Below are 23,227 nucleotides of genomic sequence, written 5' to 3'. Positions count from 1 at the left end.
CTGTTGCTGATAGTCGAGTGGCAACTTATGGGATTTAGATTTTGTGTTTTTGCACTGTGTTAGGGTCTGTGATCACTACAAGCAGATAATGACAGGTTTCTTCAACTAATGAGATGGAACAATCCTCACAAACACAATCTAAATATTACATTGAATTGAAAATGCTAATTATGTATAGAAATGTCAGTTAGCTCGGTTGACTGGCTGAATGGATGGTATGTGAGCCAGAGTGATGCCAACAGCATGGTTTCAATTCTCCAAACCAGCTGAGGTTATCATAAAGGACGTTTCTCTTGTCTGGGGCATGGTGACTCTCAGGTTAAACCATCGTCAGTCGTCTCTGTCTAATGAGAAAGCAGCCCTATGGTCCTGTAGGATGATGGCATTTACTTTTAAAGGTGGCAAATAATGGATGGAATTGAGAGAGATAAGAGATAAACAAAAAAAACACATTAAAAACATTTTATATTTTTAAAATCTCAAACACTTGCACTGAAGAAATACAATTACATGATTGTAAAATTAAATATTCAGAGCCAGATTGTATAAAAACAATTGCAACATGATGCCATTAAAATATGTTTTTACACTTGACTATGAGATTCCTAATTATTTGCCCAGTGACTTCAGCAACTTCACATGGTTACATAGATTTCAATGCTGAGTTTACTGATATATCAGTGTTACAAAGCTTACAGCAAAGTAACTCAGATAGCAACTGGTGCACTTCCATGTTCAACTGCAAGTGTACAGACTGCTGGCCAGTTGACTCCAGAATAACAGTATGTGATCAAAAGCAAAATACTGCAGATGCCAGTAATTGCTGGGAAAAGGAAAACAGCATATCCAGCAGCGCCTGTGACAGAGAAATGGAGTTAACATCTTGAGCCCAATGTGAGTCTTCTCCCAAATTTTTCCTGTTCTGCTGAAGAAGTGTCCCTAGATAACTCTTTCTCTCTCCACAGGTGCTGCCAGACCTACTGAGTTTCTCAAGTTCTTTTTGTTTTTATAACAATAAGTGAATTTACTTTCACTATCACAATCAATCACAAAATCTTAATCAAGATGTATACAGTATTTTAATATACTGTTGTTTACTGCATTTTTCCAAAGAAATGACCAGCTTATGAAATGTAACTGGGGGTAAAAAATGAGGTCTGCAGGTTCTGGAGATCACAGCTGAAAATGTGTTGCTGGTTAAAGCACAGCAGGTTAGGCAGCATCCAAGGAATAGGAAATTCGACGTTTCGGGCATAAGCTGATTCCTGATGAAGGGCTTATGCCCGAAACGTCGAATTTCCTATTCCTTGGATGCTGCCTAACCTGCTGTGCTTTAACCAGCAACACATTTTCAGCTATGAAATGTAACTAACTTCCATTCAAATATTCCTTATTTTGATGAAGAGAAATTGCTCTCTGCTGCTGGAACTCAGCTACTTTTTGAATAGACCTTGTTTGCTTTGCTGTTTGATGATAAAACGTTTCTCATTCCTGTTGAAACTTCTGCTCCATCCTCCAATCACTGGATGACACCATCAGTGTCACTGGATTCTCTATTCTTAGTATTAAACGCACATTCAAGTTACAACACAAGATGAAACATGTTACATGCATATAAAGAGAAGACATTTATCACAAGATGCTGGGGGACATTGGACAACTGAATAATAATCCAAATGTTTTTTTCTGAATGGATTAATCAGTATTCTGTCTGAAACTTAACATGTTGACAGATGAACTGTATAAAGCAAAAGTAAATATAATTATATTCAAAATTGTAATTATAGTCACAGACGATCATTCTATAATGTGTGAATTATAGAATGAATGAATGAGCAGATAAATAATTCGGAGCCCAGGCTAATGTTCAGAAACCTGGATTCAAATCTGACTGTAGCAGATGGTGAAATGTGAATTCAATAAAAGCTGGTCTGATAGTGATCATGAAACCATTGTTGTAAAGATCCAATTTGCCCACTAACATCCTGGGAGGAAGGAAATCCGCCTTCCCTACCTGGTCTGATCTATAAGGTGACTTCAGACCCACCGCAACATGTTGACTTTTAAGTGTTCTCTGAAATAGCCTTGCAGGTTACTCAGTTCAACTCAGATTTTTTTTTTAGATTACTTACAGTGTGGAAACAGGCCCTTCGGCCCAACAAGTCCACACCGACCCGCCGAAGCGCAACCCACCCATACCCATACCCTTATATTTACCCCTTAACTAACATTACGGGCAATTTAGCATGGCCAATTCACCTGACCCACACATCTTTGGACTGTGGGAGGAAACCGGAGCACCCGGAGGAAACCCACGCAGACACGGGGAGAAAGTGCAAACTCCACACAGTCAGTCGCCTGAGTCGGGAATTGAACCCGGGTCTTCAGGCGCTGTGAGGCAGCAGTGCTAACCACTGTGCCACCGTGCCGCCCACGGTCAGGATGGACAACAAATGCTGGGCTTATGCCCACTAGAATAAAGAGAAAAAAGAAGTTGCTAAACCTTCTTCAATTATGTCTACATATGCAAGGGTACGTGTTGCAGAACTGCATTACACCGTGTTCCCAGTTAGTTCTTAATGTTTGTTTACAGGACAAAACATAGATTGGAAAACAGCCAAGGTGGTTCCTGTCATAATACAAATTCTCCATCTGGGCAGTGGGGTTTTAAGAGTGCACTAGGCTTTAATATTCATATGTTAGCCTAGGATTACAAATCCTTTATATAATTGAAGATGAAGGGTAGCAATTTGTCAGACTATAATTCTATCCTTGAGTTAAAATTATTTGCAAAGGCAGAAGTTTATTTAGGGTGTAACTCTATACCTGCCATTAGTCTATTCATACACATGTCCATACACATTCATAAAATTCTTTAGTAGGTCACAAAGCATGAGTCATCTTACTATTTTGATTTTTATTTTAAAAATATAATTAAACAAATCTAAATTCAAAAGCACATATACTTAACAAACTCAAACTGAAACCCCACCTATTTGTGGAAACACATGTGATTTAAAAAAAAAACTAATTTCATATAATGGTGCAATTTTAAAAAGATTTCAACTTTCCAACACTCAGAAAACAGGAACAAGAGTGGGCTATTCAGTTTGTTGAGCATGCCCATCACTCTGGCTCATGACTAGCTATCTCCTCAATGCTATTTCTCTTTATTCCATTAGTAGCATCCAGGAACTTATCAACTTCTGCCTTGAACATGCTCAATAGCTGAACTTCCTCCAGGGTAGAGAGCTCCGAAGATTCACCACCTTCTGAATGAAGAAATTCCTCTCAAGCACAATCGAAAATGGCCTGCCCCATACACTGAGTTAATTCCCCTTTGTTCTGGAATTACATTATGGAAACGTTTATCGCATCATTCCCTTAAGAATTTTGTAGTCTTGGTCATCCTTCAGAACAGACTCTGTGTCCACATTTTTAAAAAAAAAGTCAGCTTTGCACCATATGTAGAGCTAAAGCAGGATGCCCTGATTTTTCGATTTCATTCCAAGAGTTCAGCCTAGATCTTCGTCCAAAGCAGCCATTGACTGGAGGCAAGCCCAACAAAAGCAGTTGATGACTCAGTGACATGTCCATGGATGTCCTGATCAAACTGCTGGAACACTCACAAAACCCCATCTGACCCAAACCAAGTGAGGTCTGGAATCCCAACACTGCAGACCGTTGTAATAAAACCTCAGTATCTCCTTTCCAACTAACACATGGGAAAATCTGAAATTAGGCAGCACACATCTTCAGGGCATTTCAGAAATATCGCGTGTAATACTGGTCTCCTTCCTATCAGAAACTTACAAGGGTTCAGAACAGATTTACAAGGATGTTGCCAGGGTTGGAGGGTTTGAGCTACAGGGAGAGGCTGAACAGGCTGGGGCTGCTTGCAATTTGGCAGATCCAGCTCACTGAAGGCTGCTTGCTGCACCGAAAAGCGATACCAGTAAATAGTTTATTTGTTTGCTTTTGTACAAACTGCTTTTCCCTCAATTCCACTCAACACCAACCCTCCTCCATCTCCCACCCACTCAACAACCTTCGTACTCCCAAATTTCTCTGAGGTCCCGCAAAGTTTGCCATTAAAAAAATTTACATCGCAAAAATAGTAGTTTGGGAAGCACAGTTAGGATTACCTGCCCCCATTTCCAGATCACTTTAGACCCTGTTCTTTCCATCCCCGGCCCTTTCCCCCTTTAGAAATATACGAACTAAGAACAGGAGTAGCCAGAGTCAAAAAGACTGGTGCTGGAATAGCAGGAAAGAGTCAGTGTTTTGGGCTCAAGCCCTTCATTAGGAATGTGGAGGGGAACGGGGGATGGAGAGATAAATAGGGAGATGGAGGGTAGGACTGGCGAGGTAGAGAAGGCCATTCAGCCCTTCTAGCCTGCTACACCATTTAACATGATCATGGCTGATCTCATCTCGGCCTCAACTCCACCTTCCTGCCTGCGCTTCAATACCCTTCAACCCGTTACTAATTAAAATCTGTCTATCACCATCTTAAATGTTGATATGGGTTTTCACTTCAAATATCAATATTGGAAACATTTCACATGTTCACATTGTTCTGGTTATTGTCCCAAATTTCTCATAATTACCACCTGATGCCTGGAGGAAGAATGCCTCATCTTCCACCTCGGAACCCTTCAACCCCATGGCATCAGTGTGGACTTCACCAGTTTTCGCATCCCCTCATTCTACAGTGCTCAATCAACAGAAACAATTCTCCCCTTTTTCTTTTCTTTTCAGACACATATCAAATCATCCTGTGGTCTAATGAAAAAGTCTTTAATTTTTCAAATGCTCCTTTGTGTAGTCACTGTGGGAGGAAGCATCCTAATCAATTTATGCTTAATTCGCTTTTGTTTCAGCATCCTTATTGTAGTGTGGGAGCAGAAAATTTTGTCTTGACTGCATTATGACTCAGGGTTTCCACAGATTCAACATTACATTCTGAAACTTACCTTAACGTCTGTCGGATGATGGATAGTTGCAGGCGGAATCTGTTCACGCATTTCAGAGCCTGGGGTGTTCAAGCCATTTTGAAGACCAGGCCTTATTTGAATCCAAGAAAAATCAAAGAACTGGGGATGGTGAATATCAGAAACATAGTCAGGAATTGATGGAAAACTCAGCAGGTGAAAGTAGACACTGCAGATTCTGGAGATTAAGTCAAGCTTACAGCAGGTCAGGCAGCATCCAAGGAGCAGGAAAATTGACATTTCGGGCAAAAGTCCTTCATCAGGAATGAGGCTGGGAGCCAGTGGGGTAGAGAGATAAATGGAAGGGGGTGAGGCTGGGGGGAAAAGTAGCTGAGAGTGCAATAGGTGGATGGAGGTGGGGGTAAAGGTGATAGGTCGGAGGGGAGAGTGGAGCGGATAGGTGGGAAGGTTGACAGGTAGGACAGGTCATGAGGATGGTGCTGGGCTGGAAGGTTGGAACTGAGATAAGGTGGGGGGAGGGGAAATGAGAAAACTGGTGAAGTCCACATTGATGCCATGCGGTTGAAGGGTTCCGAGGTGGAAGATGAGGCATTCTTCCTCCAAGCATAAGGTGGTAAAGGAGTGGCAATGGAGGAGGCCCAGGATCTGCATGTCCTCGGCAGTGGGAAGGGGAATTGAAATGTTCGGCCACAGGGCGGTTGATTGGTGCTGGTGTCCTGGAGATGTGCTCTAAAGCGCTGTGAGAAGGTGTCCAGTCTCCCCAGTGTAGAGGAGACCACATCAGGAGCAATAGATACAATTAAGGACGTATGAAAGTACAGGTGTAACTTTGATGAATGTGGAAGGCTCCTTTGGGGCCTTGGATGGAGGTGAGGGAGGTGGTGTGGGCACAGGTTTTGCACAGGTAGGGTGGGAGTCAGAGTCGGTGGGTTGGTAGAAAATGTCTGTGTTGAGTCGGTCACCATTGGTGGAAACGGAGAGGTCCAGGAAGGGGAGAAAGGTGTAGAGATGGTCCAGGTGAATTTAAGGACGGGCTGAAATGTATTGGTGAAGTTGATGAAATGATGGCGCCAGTGCAGTCATTGACGCAGAGGGTGGTATGTGTATGGAATGAGCTGCCAGGGGAAGTGGTGGAGGCTGGTACAACTGCAACATTTAAGAGGCATTTGGATGGGTATATGATTGGAAGGGTTTGGAGGGATATGGGCCGGGTGCTGGCAAATGGGACTAGGTTAGGTTGGACTTAAGGGTCTGTTTCCATGCTGTACATCTCTATGATGCCAGTGTAACTGCAGAAGATGGACTGTTCCACATAACTGACAAAGAGGCAAGCACCATGTGGATGCCCATGGCTACCTCTTTCATCTGGAGGAAGTGGGAATACTCAAAGGAGAAATTGTTGAGGGTGAGGACCAGTTCAATCAAACCAATGAGTGCGTCAGTGAAAGGGTACTGGTCAGCATGTTGGAAGAGGAAGAAATGGAGGGCTTGGAGGCCCTGGTCATGGCAGATGGAGGTGTATAGGGACTGGATGTTTATGAAGATGATGCGTTGGTGGCCAGAGAAACGGAAGTCTTGGAGGAGGTGGAGGGTGTGGGTGGTGTCCTGAACATATGTGGGGAGTTCCTTGACCAGGGGGGATAGGACAGTATAGAGGTGGGTGGAGATGAGATCGGTGGGGCAGGAGCAGACTGAGACGATGGGTCGGCCGGGGTGGTCAGGCTTGTGTTACTGGTGGGACGTCATACCCTTCATCCCCATGGCATCAAAATGGACTTCACCAGTTTCCTCATTTCCCTTCCTGCCACCTTACCCCAGTTCCAACCTTCCAGCTCAGCACCACCCTCTTGACCTGTCCAACTGGTCTGTCTTCCTTCCCACCTGTCCACTCCACCCTCCTCTCCAACCTATTACCTTTATCCCCACCTCCATCCATCTATTGCACTCTCAGCTATCTTTTCCCCCCTGCCCCAACCCCCTCACATTTATCTCTCCACCCCCCGAGACTCCCAGCCTCATTCTTCATTTTTGTCCGAAATGTCAATTTTCCCGTTCCTCAGATGCTGCCTGACCTGCTGTGCTTTTCCAGCGCTACTTGAATCTTGACAGGAAATTCAGCTAGTTTGACAGCATCTGTGGAGAGAAAGCAGAGTTAATATTTCGGGTCCAGTGACCCTTTCTCAGAATACAGCTCTTAAGGAGGTTCACTGGATCCGATACATTAACTCTGCTTTCACTCCACTGATGCTGCCAGACCTGCTAAGTTTTTCCAGCAATTCCTGATTTTATTTCTATTTGAACACAGTTGGCATTTCCAGGTGGCTCTATCGACTTGCAGTTGTATGCCAATTTGGCTTGATTGGTAACACAAAGACCCCTCTCACCCGGTTTATACTCTCTTCCACCCTCTTGTCAGGGAGGAGGTATAAAAGTTTAAATACACATGCGAACAGTTTCAAGAACAGCTTCTTCCCAGCTGTTATCCAAACTTTCTCTGCAACCTCTTGGCAGCTGTACCACTGTATCCTGCACTCTGCTCTGTTACCCTGATGCACTTATTTTGTCTGTAAATCTCATTAAAGAACACTTTTCACTGTACCTCTGTACATGTGACAGCAATAAATCAAACCAAACCAAAGGCAGCTGTGGTTGGAAAATACAGCAGAACACAACCCAGATGTATTGTTTTATTTAAGGGTAATGCTGAGGAAATGCTACACTGTTGAATGACACTTTTCAATTGTAAATCTAAAATAAGGTCTTCACTACCTGTTTAGTTAATTCTAGATTGATGGATAAGTGCTAAGCAAATACCACCTCCACCAAGAGAGAATCTAACTACTGCCCCATGAACATTCAATGGTATTTCTGAGACACCCACTGGCAACATTAGTATTGGCCACAAACTGAACACAACTAGCCATATAAATACTGAGGCTACAAGAGCAGTTCAGAGACTAGGAATTTTGTAGCTAGTAACTCATCTCCTGGTTACCAAAAGCCTGTCCACCGTCTATAAGATACAAGTGTTTGTGCTGTACATCTCTAGGACTGAGTCACGAATGAGATGGAATCTTCCCCACTTGCCTGGATAAGTGCAGCTCCAAGAACCCTGAGGAAGCATGCCACCAACCAGGACAAAGCTTGATTGGCACCACATCCGCAAGCATCGATTCCCTCCACCGTCAATGCAGGTTAGCACTAGTTTCTGCAGTGCATCTACAACATGCACTGCAGAAATTCAAAGATCATTAGGCAGTTCCTGCCGAACGCATGGTCACTACTACCTAGAAGAACAAGGGCAGCAGGTACATGGGAACACCACAACTTTCAAGTTTCCTCCGAGCCAACTCACCATCCCGACTTGGAAATATATTGTCACTCCTTCAGTGTCGCTGGATCACTATCTTGGAACCTCCTCCTGAACAGAGTTGTGGGTCTACCTACAGCACATGAACTGCAGCAGTTCAAGAAGGCAGCTCAACATCATCTTCTCAAAAAGGTACAGGCAATAAATGCTAGTCCAGCCAGCAACACCCATATCCCGAGAATGAATGAATAATAAAAATTCAAGATCACATAACAACACTTGAAAAAGGACAGCGAGTTTTTTGAAAGACCAACTCCCCCAATCAATTCCAAATAAACTGCCCTTCATGTCTTTGCTCCATGCATACTTTTCACTGTATTCACTTAACATGTTGTCATTAAAGGTAAAGTCACCATAATCCTACTGGACCACATGGCTGCTCTCTCATTAGATAGACACATTTGGTGCTGAGTTTAACCTGAGGGTCACCATGCCCCAGGCAGAGGGGAGAGGTCAAGAGGGACAGTCCTTATGGTAACCTCAGCCAGTGCAGGAATTGAACCCACACTGTTAGCATCACTCTGTATCATAAAACTTCCTGCAAGGTGGCAGAACAGTAGGGCTCCTGAGACAGAGCACGTCGGCTCTGACTGTTTCTTTTTTCCTTTTTGGAACTCTTTGCTTTTCTTTCTCTTTTTATTTTCCTTACTTACCTCTGGACCTCAGGCGGCAACAGACCTAATACCTCAAGTAAGCCCAGCGTGGAGGAGGGTGGGCCCAGCGTGGAGGAGGGTGGGCCCAGCTCGGACCTTGAGTAGGCCCTTAATTACTTTCCGAACATTGGACCTGGTGTCAGAATGCTACATTGCTGGCAGTTGCTACATCGGCAGAAATGATGTCGGTGACGTAGCTCCAGCAGCGAAAGATGTCTCCTGAGGATTGGCGACATAATTGTTGGTTAGGTCTGGTGTGAACGATGGTGTTGAGGTGGTGGAGGTGGGATAGCAGCGCAGGTGTCATTGATGGTAATGAACTGGCTCTGAATTGACTCTCTTGAACCTCGATTTTTTCTTTTCCTTATTCTTAAATCACTCAAAATGGCGCCAGATCATGGTGACATTGGAAAAGATTTTCACTTTTACTGTTTGCCTCACCGTCAAAATATATGTGACAATAAATCATTCAATTCAAACCAGCTGTCCAGCCAATTTAGCTTAATTGACCCCTTAGTCTTGTAGTCAGCACTTCAACGTAATTAATTGCAAATGAATTTCTTTGAAACCTTGTTTCTTTTTAAGATGGCCGAGTTTCTTTGACGTCATCATTTCCTGCAATATTTAGGGACATCTTGTTCTATGCTTGCGGTCTTTTGCCAGTCATCAGTTTAGGCATTGCCTCTTAAAAGGAAACAATTACCCTCTTCAGCACTGAGCAGGATAGTCATAAAAATAGTTCCCGAGTGACTTAGTTCACAGAGATAGCAGCAAGCATTAGTAAGTCAGCTTTAGGATTTAGAAACCTTCATAATCACAGAGCTGTACAGACCCTTTGGTCCAAAACATCCAGAAACACTAAACTAATCTCATCCCGTTTGCCAGCACTTGGCCCATATCCCTCTAAACCTTTTCTATTCATATACCCATCCAGATGGCTTTTAAATGTTGCCATTGTACCAGCCTCCACCACCTCCTCTGCTAGCTCATTCCATACACGCACCACCCTCAATAAAAAATAGTTGCCCCTTCAGTCCCTTTCCGCTCTCACCTTAAGCCTATGTTCTCTAGTTTTGGGCTCCCCTTACCTGGGGAAAAGACCTTATCTATTTACCCTATCCATGCCCGTCATGATTTTATAAACTTCGGTAAGGTCAACCTCTGACACCTTTAGGTCACTTTTATATCTTTTCCCTTAAGCCCAAATAGAAGTAAAAGTAACTCCAAGTAAAGACTGCTTATGACATTTATTTCATTGTACAAGTTGTTACAACATACCATTTGTTTAAAAAAAAAAATCGATTGAAATAAATTAGGACATTTGTTGAGATCATCACTTCAGTTAATGCAAAAAGGAGCAGTTGAACAAACACTTTTAGTATATAAACACTGAATAAATTTTGTATAAATCTGAACAATTGTTACATTGGAACTATGTTAGAATAGAAAATATGTTCCAGTGTAATTTCATGTAAATGTCAGCTTTCAAATTAGATTATTTTTAAAAAAATAATATTCACTATGAAAGTAATATATGACGACAGTAGTCACAGCTACTGACCATTTGGTGAGCCTGACTTAGAATGTCATGTAAAGACCATTTAATAAGGCAGGCTTACAGCACGCAATTACTTTAGAAATTCATTCATAAACACCTTTCAAAAACATCTCGTCCCACAATTTTCATGATTCCAGTGCAACCCTTCAGAAAAATTTCTTGGAATTGATTTCTCTTCTATTCCTGTAAAAAGATACAATATTTATTTACTTTTGAGCACTTTCAGTACTAAATCTGAAGCATAGGGTTCTGAAGGTCAAGGCTACAGAGGTAAAATAGTATTACCTCTGCAAAAGGATGGAAGAAATGTGGAGCAGAAGAGGGCTAAGCAGTCCTTGAGACCTGTTCTGTCATTCAATTCAATCATGGATGGTTTATACCTTAAACATAATCTGTAGGTTCTGTAACTCTAAAGATTCTTGCCAAAATAAAAATCTAACAATTTCACCCCCCTCTCTCTTTCAATATCCATTTCATTGTTTTTCCAATCATTTTAGTACCCTGTAATTTTCTTCGAAAATAAAATACAGGTTTCTGATGAATCAGTCTGAAATTCCTCTCTTGCTACTTGATCATCAGGCAGAGGAATTCGAGATAAGCACCATCAGAATTTACTGATCTTTGTCATTTTACAGCCTTTTTTTAAAAAAAGACTCAACTCAGTTACAGTTTTTTCGTTCAATCACAGGAACGTGTGCATTACTGGCAAAGTCAGAATTTACTACCTATCCCTTTTGTGTCCTCAATGAGGTGGGGGTAAGTGGCTTTCTTGAACAACTGTGTGGCTTGCTTGACCACTTTAGAAAGTACTCCTAATAATCCACATCACTAAGAGTCATAAGGGCCAGTAGCTTTCGTTCACTAAAGGATTTTTGGTTGGGTTTTCTTTTATGGTCACTATTGCTGAAAGCAGCTGCTTCTTCCAAATTATTTAATTAACTGAACATAAATTCATCAGCTTCCATTTTGCAACTTGAACTTACAATATCGTTAGTTGAAGCCCACAGATTTCTAGCCCAGTGACAGATATACTACCACACCCCATATGGACATTATAAATGGAATGCAAAAGGTTTAATTCCTACAGTGACTGGGATTGGACATTCTGTTAACACATGGCAACAGCACAACAAAACAGTTTGTCTATTTAGTAAACCTGAATTAGGCCAGTTAGGAGCTGGGGGAGGGCTCACATTGGTCCAGAATATCATCAGAACAGAGATGCTAACATAACAGGCCAATCAGCCCCTCAATCCTGTTCCACCATTCAATAAGATAATGGCTGATTGGATTAGTCTACATTCCCATCTATCTATAACCACCTTTCAAACTCATAGCTTACTGAGAAAGCAATGAATTCTGGAGGCACCTTCCAAACTTATGACCACATCGATCTAGAAGGACAAGGGCAGTAGATACATGGGAACACCACCATTTGCAGGCTCCCCTTGAGGCCACTCAACACCCTGATTTGGAAATAGATCAATATTTCTTCACTGTCAGAAGTCACATGACAGCAGGTCATAGTCCAACAGGTTTATTTGAAATCATGAACGTTTGGAGTGGTGCTCCTCCATCAGGTGAAGCACTTGTGAAAGCGTGTAATTTCAAATAAACCTTTTGGACTATAGCCTGGTGTCGTGTGATATCTGACCTTGTCCACCCCAGTCCAACACCGGCACATGACTAACAACATTCAAAAACTCTGCTTCCATCAGTGTTTGAGGAACAACACCCTGATTCTCTACCCTCTACAAGAAAACAATATTTGCCTCATCTCGGTCTTAAATAGGTGGCCCCTTATTTTTAAAACAGTGACCTGTCCCTCTACAGTTTCCCACAAGAGGAACCATCCTCTCAACATTGACCTTCTCTCGGCATATCAGGATCCGATACGCTTCAATTAACTTGCCTCTTAGCCTTCGAAATGCTACATCCTGTCTGGAATCCATTTCTCCTTCAATTATCTCAAGGATAATTGTCAATTATCTCAATGACAAGCGAGATCTTAGTCACCAGCATATGAACTCTGATTTCTCACGAGTTATGCTTCAAAATCTTGTATCACCCAATCTCAGACAAAGAGGGAAGGCTCAATAGCACACAGGTTCTGAGGCATTAATAACACGTCGAAACAACAGGGTATATTATTATCAGGTGGATAATTAAAAACAGAACAAACATCTATGTTTTCCCTTTTACTTATGATGTGCAGATTGCACAGACAATAATAGGGAAGGCAAATGGAATCTCTTTCCCATTCCAGAAATGGCAACTTGATAAATCACAAGCCTGGATGAGTCACACTTTAGTCCTTGAAGTCAAGAGGAGCCTGGAGCACATCGAAACTTAAGCACTGTTTCCATATTGATATCTTAACAGCTAACAAGTAAATATAGCAGTGAGCAAGTAGCACAGAGGAGCATTAAATTTAAAATCAAATGATTTCCTTTCACAGTTGCTTGGGAGACATCCAGTTATACCCTCATACAGTGCACAGACAAAAGAGCATTGTACAAGTAGCCATTTGCCTGGAGAACATCGATGCTGTTTAATGGGAGGCTCTTGGAATTCTAGGTCCATGGTCAATTATGATCACAACTTCTGAGAGAGATCTAGGACATACAACCTGACCACAAACCTTGGCTGTCTCTTCCTTCTCTCGCCTAGGTTCTTAATTCTTTGAGCAACAAGGATGTTCCCTATTACCAGGGAGTTCAGAACCATGAGTCACAGTTTTAAAGATACAGAGGATTCAGGACTGAGAGGTGGAGAACTTTTTTCACCAGAGCAGGGTGACCCTGTGGAATTCTCTGCCACAGAAAGCAGTTGAGGTCAAAACATTGAATGTTTTTGAGGAGGAGTGAGATAGACAGATAGATTCCCTACAGTGTGGAAACAGGTCCTTCAGCCCAACAAGTCCACACCGACCCTCCGAGGAGCAACCCACCCATTCCCCTACAATTACCCCTACACCTACCACTACAGGCAATTTAAGCCAGCCAATTCACCTGACCTGCACATCTTTGGACTGTGGGAGGAAACTGGAACACCCTGAGGAAACCCACGCAGACATGGGGAGAATGTGCAAACTCCACACAGACAGTTGCCCGAGGCGGGAATTGAACCCAGGTCCCTGGCGCTGAGAGGCAGAAGTGCTAACCACTGTGCCACCGTGCCGCCCACAAAGTGTGGAAACAGGCCTTTTGGACCAACATGTCTGTACTAACCCTCCAAACAGTATCCCACCCAGACCCGTTCCCCTACCCTATTACTCTACATTTCTCTGACTAATGCATGTAGCCTATACATCTCTGAACACTATGGGCAATTAGATGGCCAATTCACCCAGCCGGCACACATTTTTAGATTGTGGGAGGAAACCGGAGCAAACCCACGCAGACTCGGAGAATGTGCAAACACCCCACAGAGTCACCCGAAGCTGGAATTGAACCTGGGTCACTGGTGCTGTGAGGCAGCAGTGCTAACCACTGCTAATACACTGAGATCAAAAGGCTTTGAGGAGAAGAAGTGAACAGGTTACTAAGTTGGATGATCAGCCATGATCATATTGAATGGCAGGGCAGACTCAAAGGGCTGAATGGTCTACAGCCACTCATATTTTCCATGTTTCAACTGGTTTCACTGGTTTGGCAAACATGTTTTGGCCCATTCTTAACTTCTCTTGATAAGATGGTGGTGAGCCATCTTCGTCAACCACTGCAATATGAGAGGTGTCGGTAGACCCATGGTGCTATTTTGAAGCGAGTTTTGGGAATTTTTGACCCAGTGAATGCAAAGAAACAACAATATATTTCAAAGTGAGGGTGGTGTGTGGTTTGAAGGAGAACATGGCGCTGCTCTGCTGGTCGTTCTCAATGGTAAAGGTCATGGGTTTTGGGAGATGTTGTTAAAGGAGACTCAGTGAGCTGGGGAAGTACAGCTGAGGAACTTTGAAATGCTCTCCTGGCTAAAATGAGAAGAAGGGGAAATAAACTGGGATCATTAAAGTTTCATGGTCTCACTGAGCGGTTCCATTATCTGCACACTGGTCAGAGTCCAGTTTCAATCTCATTGACCAAATAAACACTTCATAGACTTCTGATCCTTTCACACCCCAATATCCTGCAAAAAGTGACTTAAGGGGCAACTTTTTCATGCAGAGGGAGGTTCGTGTATAGAACAAGCTGCCAGAGGAAGCGGTGGGGGACTGGTACAGTTACAACATTTAAAAGGACTCTGGATGGGTACAGGAGTAGGAAGGGTTTAGAGGAATATGGACCAAATGCTGGCAAATGGGACAAGGTTAATTTAGGGTATTGGGTTGGCATGGATTGGACTGAAAAGTCTGTTTCCTTGCTGTACATGTTTATGACCCTGTGTGACATGTACCTGACTTACCTGATGGCTATGTATTATTGCCCAGGACTACTAGACAACACATTCCCACATTGCTAACACATGGTCCAGGTACCTGAACGTTTGCACATTAGCTCATACTTTACCAACCTCAACAACTTTTATATATATATATTGTCAGTGCAAACTTATTTTACCCAAGAATAAAAATGAATTACCTGTGTATTAAGTAAGAGAGAAAGAATACAGACTGGAGAACAATGAACACCAAGAAATGCCAAGCTGAAGTACACGATGGAATAGGTGGGACCTTCGGGCAGCTGACTTGTTGAACCTGTGAAAGAAACGATGAAGGCACATTATTGTGTGCAGTCATTAGACACAGAAGTAATGGAACTTACTCACAACCCATTGTACCAGAGTTAACTGGGTACAATGTATTAGGATGGTCTTAAGAATATAACACAGCAAAATGAAAAGCGGTAATAAAAATGCGGGTGCAGGAGATACTCAGCAGATGTGGCAGCATCTGTGAGGAGAGAAATAATGTTTTCAGCCTGGTATGACTGCACAAAAATCACAATGGATTCAAAACATTAACTCTTTCCCCACAGATACTGCCAGAACTGCTGGGTCAAACCAGCATTGTGTTTGCGTCAGATTTTCGGCATTTGCAGTATTTTGCTTTCAACAGAAAGTAGTTCTCATCACGTATAAGTATAATCCAGAACTTCTAAGTTGGCAAGACTCATTGGATGATAAGTGTACCACTTGATATATTTTTTTTAAAAAACTGCAGGACACCGCCTTAAAACGGAAGCAAAATAGAAATTAAATTTCCCTGTAATGCACATATCTTTCTTCTTCATATACATCTGGAGGTTCTCCACTGATTGTTATGAGATGGACAAAAACTCATTTATTTTGTGCAATCTTCCTTTAAGAACTAAAGGCTGTGGTGTACTTTGAAAGGCCAATTTTTTTCTTTTGATTATGACATTGTTATGTTCCAAGAAAAGCTGAATTGACCTGGAGCTGGCATGATGAATGTGAACAGCTCAGAAACATAGGGCAAAAAGGATGGGGTTTCAGTCAGTTTGTTTTCTGTTGGTGGTTGAGGACCCTGAGAATTGATGGATAGACGGGAAAAACAGTCAGGCTCTCTTGGAATGGAAGAGTTTTCTCTTTGGCAACCCTTTTGTTGAAGGGTTCTCAGAATATTACAAAGATTATGTTTTGAATCATAGGATCCCAACATTGTGGAAGCAAGCCATTTGGCCCATCGAGTCCACAATGACCCTAACAGCATCCTACCCAGACTCCACTATCCCTGTAATCCTGCATTTCCTCTGGCTAATCCACCTAGCCTGCACACCCTGGACACTATGGGCATGTTAGCATAGCCAATCCACCTTTGCTGCATATCTTTGGACTATGGGAGGAAACGCACACAGACACGGGAAAAATGTGCAACTCCACACAGTCAGCCAAGGGTGGAATCAAACCCACTGTGAAGCAGCAGTGGTAACCACTGAGCCACCATGCTACCCTGTTATGGTGTATGCTACACAACTGGAAAGGACAGGACTCTGGAGGGCACCAGAGAGCGCGTGAGAGAGCGCGCGAGATTATGGTTGGTCAATACCTACTGCTGCTGTTGATGTTGGGCCAGAGCCCAACACGGGTGTTTAAAGGGCTTGGAGAAGGAAACCTCTAGGCACTTTTTGACATCAGGATTATCATGACCCCAGTGCGAGAGAGTTTGTAGATATGCACCTGTCAATGATAACTTTGTCTGGGGCAGATAATATTCATCTGAAACAAGGTTGTAGGTGAATGCAATTCAAGCCTCAAACAACTAGATTGGAAGTGAGAGATCCTACAAAACAAAAGCTGAATTAAAAAGACTTTGAGATTGCTTATGGTACTGCGTTTGTGGGGTAAGTAATAGGAGTGCCTATGACCATCTGTGGTATATTTTTGTTCTATTCTATTTCAAATGCAATTTTCCTTTTTATTTGAAGCACCTTTCAGCTGCTAATTACTGTTTGCATGAGATTGATGTCAATTTTTTTGTTACAAGTTTTAAAAAGTGAAATCTTCGATCCTTCTGTTGTCTTTGTAGCATCCCTTTCTGTTAAATGTACTAATGCTTACCTACACATGCAAAAGCACTCTCACTGCAGCTATTTAACTGCAAAATCATTGGTTAATGGTTGCATTTCATTTGCAAAATAGCTTTTCTTTTCTAACACAATGACTACATTTTTCATTCTGCAGATATCTGATACTCTGGGGACAATTTGGGAACTGTGGTTTGGAGTGGAAGGGGTTTCACTCATGAACTCCAGGACAAATTACTGACTGACAGTTTTGATTGGGAAGGTGAAGTCTATCCTTATTCTCTCACCAATATTTTTAAAAGCTTGTCTACCACACATTTTTGAGTGAAATGATGGATTTAAGGAGTGATGTTTCAAACCCACATACTGGAGAATGTGTAGCGATCACACCTCTGGGGAAGGTAGCTGCATCTCAGGTCACAGGGGTGACTCTGCAGAGTAGTTGGCCCTTTGACTACCAATATGTTTGGGATGCCTAGCGGCTTTGCTTTAAGGAAGGCAAGGTTGCATCTCCTCCTGTTCTCATGAGAGTAAGCCTCTGAAGGGAAGCCCCCGAGGTGATTGTGTGGGGAAGTGAATTTTGATCAAAACCTGGCCTGGGTCTTGCTCTCACCCTGGGGAAATGCCATGTGTTTCAGAGAATGCAGGATGTGCTACATCTGATGAATATTAATTCAGCCTTCAGAACAATTTTGTGTTGCAACAGAAAAGAAGTACATGAAGGGGTAAAAACCTTCCTTAAAGGCATGCAGAACGGTGTTAAAAATGGAAGGAATAATTATGGCATTTAATTTAGACAGTTCAGATTGAGAGCAAATCTTCCAACATTTCTCACAGTGCAACAGTCCAAAAAGAACTCTGCCACAAATTCATCACAATTACTACCTAGCATGAGTAGTTTATGATTCAGGTAAACTATTTTACATTCTCAAATTTAAAGGCGATGATTCCAGATTAAAGAGCCAGACATTTTGATCTATTTGTATCACCAATTCATGTAATGGTACAGAATCTAAAAAACAGCGCACTGTCGAATGCTGATGTCTTTGACAATGCTGTGGCTTTAAGAGGTTATCTTGTCCTAGTCTCTGTTTTTAAAAGGGAGGTTTGTAAGGCAGTGGTGCCAAACGGTGCACCAAAACCATTAGAATAAACAACTTGGGTTATTTTAAAACATTGGAACAATAGCAGCAGCCTGAATGGGTTGTGCCCAGCTCTCTCAGACCAGAATTCTAATTTGTTTTTAGGTTTAACTTTAAAGCAGTTGCTGTTGTGAGCTTGAAGAGGTTAGAAGCTATTCTTACCACTCCTCACCGATTACAGCCAAAAGCTGGGGATTCTCTTCCTCAGCTGCTAAATTGCATAGGAGACAAAATCTATTTTCTATATTTGTCAAAGAGTATGCTGATAGGATGTTACTCTACTGCAACCATTAATTATGAGAGCAATTGTATCAACTATTCTGTTAAGTTTCCAATAGTTAGGCTCTTCTAAATTCCTCTTTCTTTGCTTGTATTTTATCAATAGTATTCAAACAAATTGTGTTTTGCTTAATATGGAGTAGTTTGACCAGTCACACTGCATCTGAAACACGGCACTTTACATTTCCCTTTAAACTAAGAAAAAGTTAGGGGCTAGGCTACCTTCTTAAAATATTTTGAGAGGCCTGGTCTGGTCCATAACAGGTTACTCAGAAACAGGAATAGGAGTAGGCCATTCACCTCCTCAAGCCTGTCCTGCTATTCAGTAAGATCACAGCTGATCTGTAGCCTAACTCCACACATCTGTCATTGGCTCAAATCCCTTAATACCTTTGCTTCACAAAAATTATCTAAGCTTTAAAATTAACAACTGATCCAGCATGCACTTCCATTTGCAGGGGGGTTTCAGTGGAATTTGGCAGGGTTTAAATTCGTTTGGCGGGGCGGGGGAGCCAGAGTGGTGGGTCAGCATATGCAATGATTGAGAAATGAGTCTAATAGGAAGGATAGGCAGGACCAGGCTAATGAACATAGGTGCATTTAGTATTAATGAATGATAATGAAAATGTGTATTTAACTTAATGCAAAATGAGTATAACAGGTGAACTTAAGGCCTGGATTACTACATGGGACTACAATGTTGTAGCCATTGCAGAAACTTGGCTGAGTGAAAGGCTGGACTGGCAACTCAGTGTTCCAGTTAGATATTTCAGGCAAGAGGGTGGGCTGTGGGGGGGAGAATGCCTGTGTGTGCATGCACGCACGTGTATGCTTGTGGAGAGTGTGGTGCTGGAAAAACACAGCAAGTCAGGCAACATCCAAGGAGAAAGAGAACCAATGTTTCGGGCATATGCCCTTGATCAGGAATGAGGCTTGTGGGCTGGAGGGCTGAATGATAAATGAGAGGGGGGTGGGGTTGGGGAAGGTAGTTGAGAATGCGATGGGGGCCCAGAACCTGCATATCCTTGCTGGAGTGGGAGGGGGAGTTGAAGCATTCAGCCACGGGGCAGTGGGTTTGTTTGCAGCGAATGTCCCAGAGATGTTCTCTGAAACAATCCGCAAGTTGGCACCCTGTCTCCCCAATGTAGAAGAGACCACTATATGCGTGTGTGTGGGGGGAGTGGAGGTGAAGGAGTTGTATCACTGATTAAGATTGGCACGGTTCTACTCAGAGAGGACATCTTAGCGGTGCCCATTCAGCGAGACCATCTGGGTAGAACTAAGGAACAAGAAAGGAGTAATCATTATGATGGGGCTATAGCGTTGGTCTCTCAATAGCCAGCAGGAGACAGAGGAACAGATATGTCAGCTGATCATGGAAAGATGCAAAGCATCTAGAAACAATAATCTCTTCTTTCTCATCCCTGCCACTCTAGTTGCCATTTCTGATTTTGATCTTCAGTGTGAAGCACCAAAATGACACAGTAATATCTCAAAGATGTGGTGTCAGGTTACCCTTCACCTCCCTGGCCCTCAGCAATGCTTCAAATTAACTAGTAACAGTGACTCAAGTTAATCTATTCTCTCCAGACCCATTTTCACCTTGTGTTAATTGCTAAAAATATTACATATGCATTCCCAGTAAATTCTTTAGTTTCACATTGCCAGTAAGAAAACTAGATTCCAATAGTTTATTTGGCAAAATTAATGGGTGGCCAGAGAAACTCATTATCATTTTTGTTGCTGCTCTCTTAGAACACATTACCAAAATGCCTATAACTCATTAAAAACAACACTTAATGGTCCCTTATAATCTAAATTAACTCAAACCCAAACCTGCGTCTGTCTAAAAACCAATTTTTGTTTCAACCACCTGAATAAGTCCTCTCCAGACTACCCCTGTCTTTTTGATCCAAGAGGGAAAGAAACGAAATATTTAATATTTCTTTGAAGAGTTATGTTTGAAAGATTGTGGAGAAGCCCGAATATTCTTTTTCGAAGAGGTCACTGAAAAGACGTGGACAGTTTTGTTTTGAAGGAAGGCTGATTGGAAATCATGCGGTCTGTGATAATTCTTGATCTTGGCTGCTTGAAATCACTTCAGGAAAAACACTTGACAGTTTTACCTTTGGGTTGAATAGTGTTTGCAGTTTCTGTCCTTGGGGTTTCTTGGGAAAAACCTGGTAAAGACAAGCTGCCTATTTTTAAAAATAAAACCATTCATGGGGTGTGGACGACACTGGCCAATGCGCAGCATTTTCTGGCCCATCCCCAATTGTTCAGACAGCAGTTAGGAGTCAACCACATGGCTGTTGATCTGGAGTCACGTGTAGTTTGAACAGATAATGTTGACAGCCTTCTTCCCTAATGTGAACCAGATGGGGTTTGCTTTGACAATCGACAATGGTTTCACGATCAGTACTAGACTCTTAATTCCAGATTTGTTATCAAATGCAAATTCCATCAACTTCCATGGCAGGATTTGAACCCATGCCCCCAGGACATTACCAGGGTCTCTAGATTAATAGCCTAGCGCTAATGTCACTAGGTCATTGCCTCCACCAAGGCTGGTGGAAGAACCTGCCTCATACTTCGTGTTTCCACCGCGTTCCTGTGGTGAATTCTGTGAAAACTGATGGTTCTTCTGAAAGAACTTCTCAATACTGTATTTCCTGAGCAAGCTGTATCTGCCAGTATACCAGAGACAGACAGTTATGATTAGTGACTTGACTGCCAGATCTACAGACTTCAGGACATTCCACACTTTGTGTTTTTTATCTTCTCAAGAATAAAAAATCTTGGCTAGAAAGTGCTTTTTAGAAAAAGAAAATGAACCAGTGAAGAGAGAAATCCATTTTATCTCTTTAATCCAAAGGATGTGCGTGTGAGGCTATTTATTTAATTCAGGATTGCCAGCATTTATTGCCTAACCTTAACTGCCTAGCAGAATGTGTCGCAATGAGCCACCTTCTTGATTTGCTGCTGTCCTTGGGATAGAGAGGTAAACATTTATATATTCATCTCACAAAGTAACCTGAACCCTAATCAATGCTGCATCTTCACTGGGCAGATTTGCTTTTTCTTTCCCATAACTAACCAATGATTTGGTGTCCACTAAAGAAACCTAGTCAATGCATCTTTTTAATATAGGTCTAATATGGAGAAAGCATACCACTGGTTGAATCAGGATTTGGGTAAAATATTGTTAAGTTTATGCTGTGGTCTGGGGGACACTGGGACACAGGAATGACAACTCCCTCTTCTCATCTCAGTTGTAACACTAGTCCAAACATACTTTATGGCAGAGATATCAAACTCCCAATGAAGCATAATCCAGAAGTGTTCAAGTCTTACCTTGGTGTTAGTTAAGCTGTTAATACCATTTTTCACAACGTGAATGTGTTCCTGGATCTCATTGACATGGCTTTTGCCTTCAGTGATGGCATTTAACGACTGCTGACTTTGCCTCACCTTGGATAACATGTCTGCAATGTTGACGCTGGAAAGCAAAATGCAACAGAGTTAAGATGGAGAGGGGAGATGTCAGTTAACTGGATAGCTAGTTTGCAGCGTGGGATGATACTGACAGCACAGTCTTAATTCTTGCACTGTCTGAGGTTATCTCCCACCTTCTCAAACTCATCTCTCACCTGAGGTGCGGCAACCCTCAGGTCAACTCAACACCAGTTGTGTCTTGCTAATGAGAGAGCAATCCTTTGGGATAATAGTGGGGTTAAGATAGAATCCAAAGTCTACAATTATACTCACCAAACGTTCGGAATCATGCTAGATATTGAGTTACAAAAGATTCTGAAGAAGGATTCAGCAAACCTTAAAGCTGCTCTACCATTGAAATAGATAGATTACTTAGTGTGGAAACAGGCCCTTCGGCCCAACAAGTCCACACCGACCCGCCGAAGCGCAACCCACCCATACCCCTACATTTACCCCTTTACCTGACACTACGGGCAATTTATCCTGGCCAATTCACCTAATCTGCACATCTTTGTGGGAGGAAACCCGATCACCCAGAGGAAACCCACGCAGACACGGGGAGAATGTGCAAACTCCACACAGTCAGTCGCCTGAGTCGGGAATTGAACCCGAGTTTCCGGCGCTGTGAGGCAGCAGTGCTAACCACTGTGCCACCGTGCCACCCTAAAAATGTATTTTTGCAAATTAAAGAGACAAATGCCTTGAATGCAAACACTCTGATGGTCAATGAATAAACATTGTGTCAAACTGAGTTTTGCAATATTTGATGCAAACACAGGAATTTCAAGGATTTATACTGTATATAGGAGAAAGTGAGGACTGCAGATGCTGGAGATCAGAGCTGAAAATGTATTGCTGGAAAAGCGCAGCAGGTCAGGCATTCCTGAAGTAGGGTTCATGCCCGAAACGTCGATTCTCCTGCTCTTTGGACGCTGCCTGACCTGCTGCGCTTTTCCAGCAACACGTTTCAGCTTTATACTGTATATACACACAAAGATCCAAATGCTCTTTATTTACCACCCAGTCATTGCCAAAGCCATACTCTCTCTGCTGCAAGCCTAATCAGTAACAGAATGACAGCATAAAACACACATGCTGACCATAATCCCAAAATAAGCTAATCCCACCTGCCTGCGCTTGGCCCATATCCCTCCAAACATGTCTAATTCATGCACTTATCTAAAAGCCTTTTAAATGTTGTAATTATACCCACATTCACCACAAACCATGCTCTATGGGGGGAAAAAAATTGTCCCTCAAGCCTTTTTAAAATCTTTGTCTCCTCACCTTAAA

General features: G+C 42.4%; 1 protein-coding gene across 1 annotated transcript in view; it reads right to left on the bottom strand.

Moving 5' to 3' along the window:
• Positions 1-10,569: 10,569 nt before the first annotated feature.
• The window catches only part of LOC132834710 (protein ERGIC-53-like), a 76,444-nt gene continuing 63,786 nt past the window's right edge, over positions 10,570-23,227 (bottom strand). Inside the window, exons 11-13 of the mRNA XM_060853672.1 lie at positions 21,794-21,938; positions 15,114-15,229; positions 10,570-10,719 (exon numbers count right to left, since the gene is read on the bottom strand). Coding sequence (XP_060709655.1) covers positions 10,683-10,719; positions 15,114-15,229; positions 21,794-21,938 — 298 coding nt within the window. The 3' untranslated portion in view covers positions 10,570-10,682. The remainder of the gene's footprint in view (positions 10,720-15,113; positions 15,230-21,793; positions 21,939-23,227) is intronic.

The sequence above is a fragment of the Hemiscyllium ocellatum genome, chromosome 42 (genome assembly GCF_020745735.1).
Source record: "Hemiscyllium ocellatum isolate sHemOce1 chromosome 42, sHemOce1.pat.X.cur, whole genome shotgun sequence".
NCBI lineage: Eukaryota > Metazoa > Chordata > Chondrichthyes > Orectolobiformes > Hemiscylliidae > Hemiscyllium > Hemiscyllium ocellatum.
Note: the sequence above shows the minus strand (reverse complement) of the source record. Positions and strands in the feature narration are given on the sequence as shown.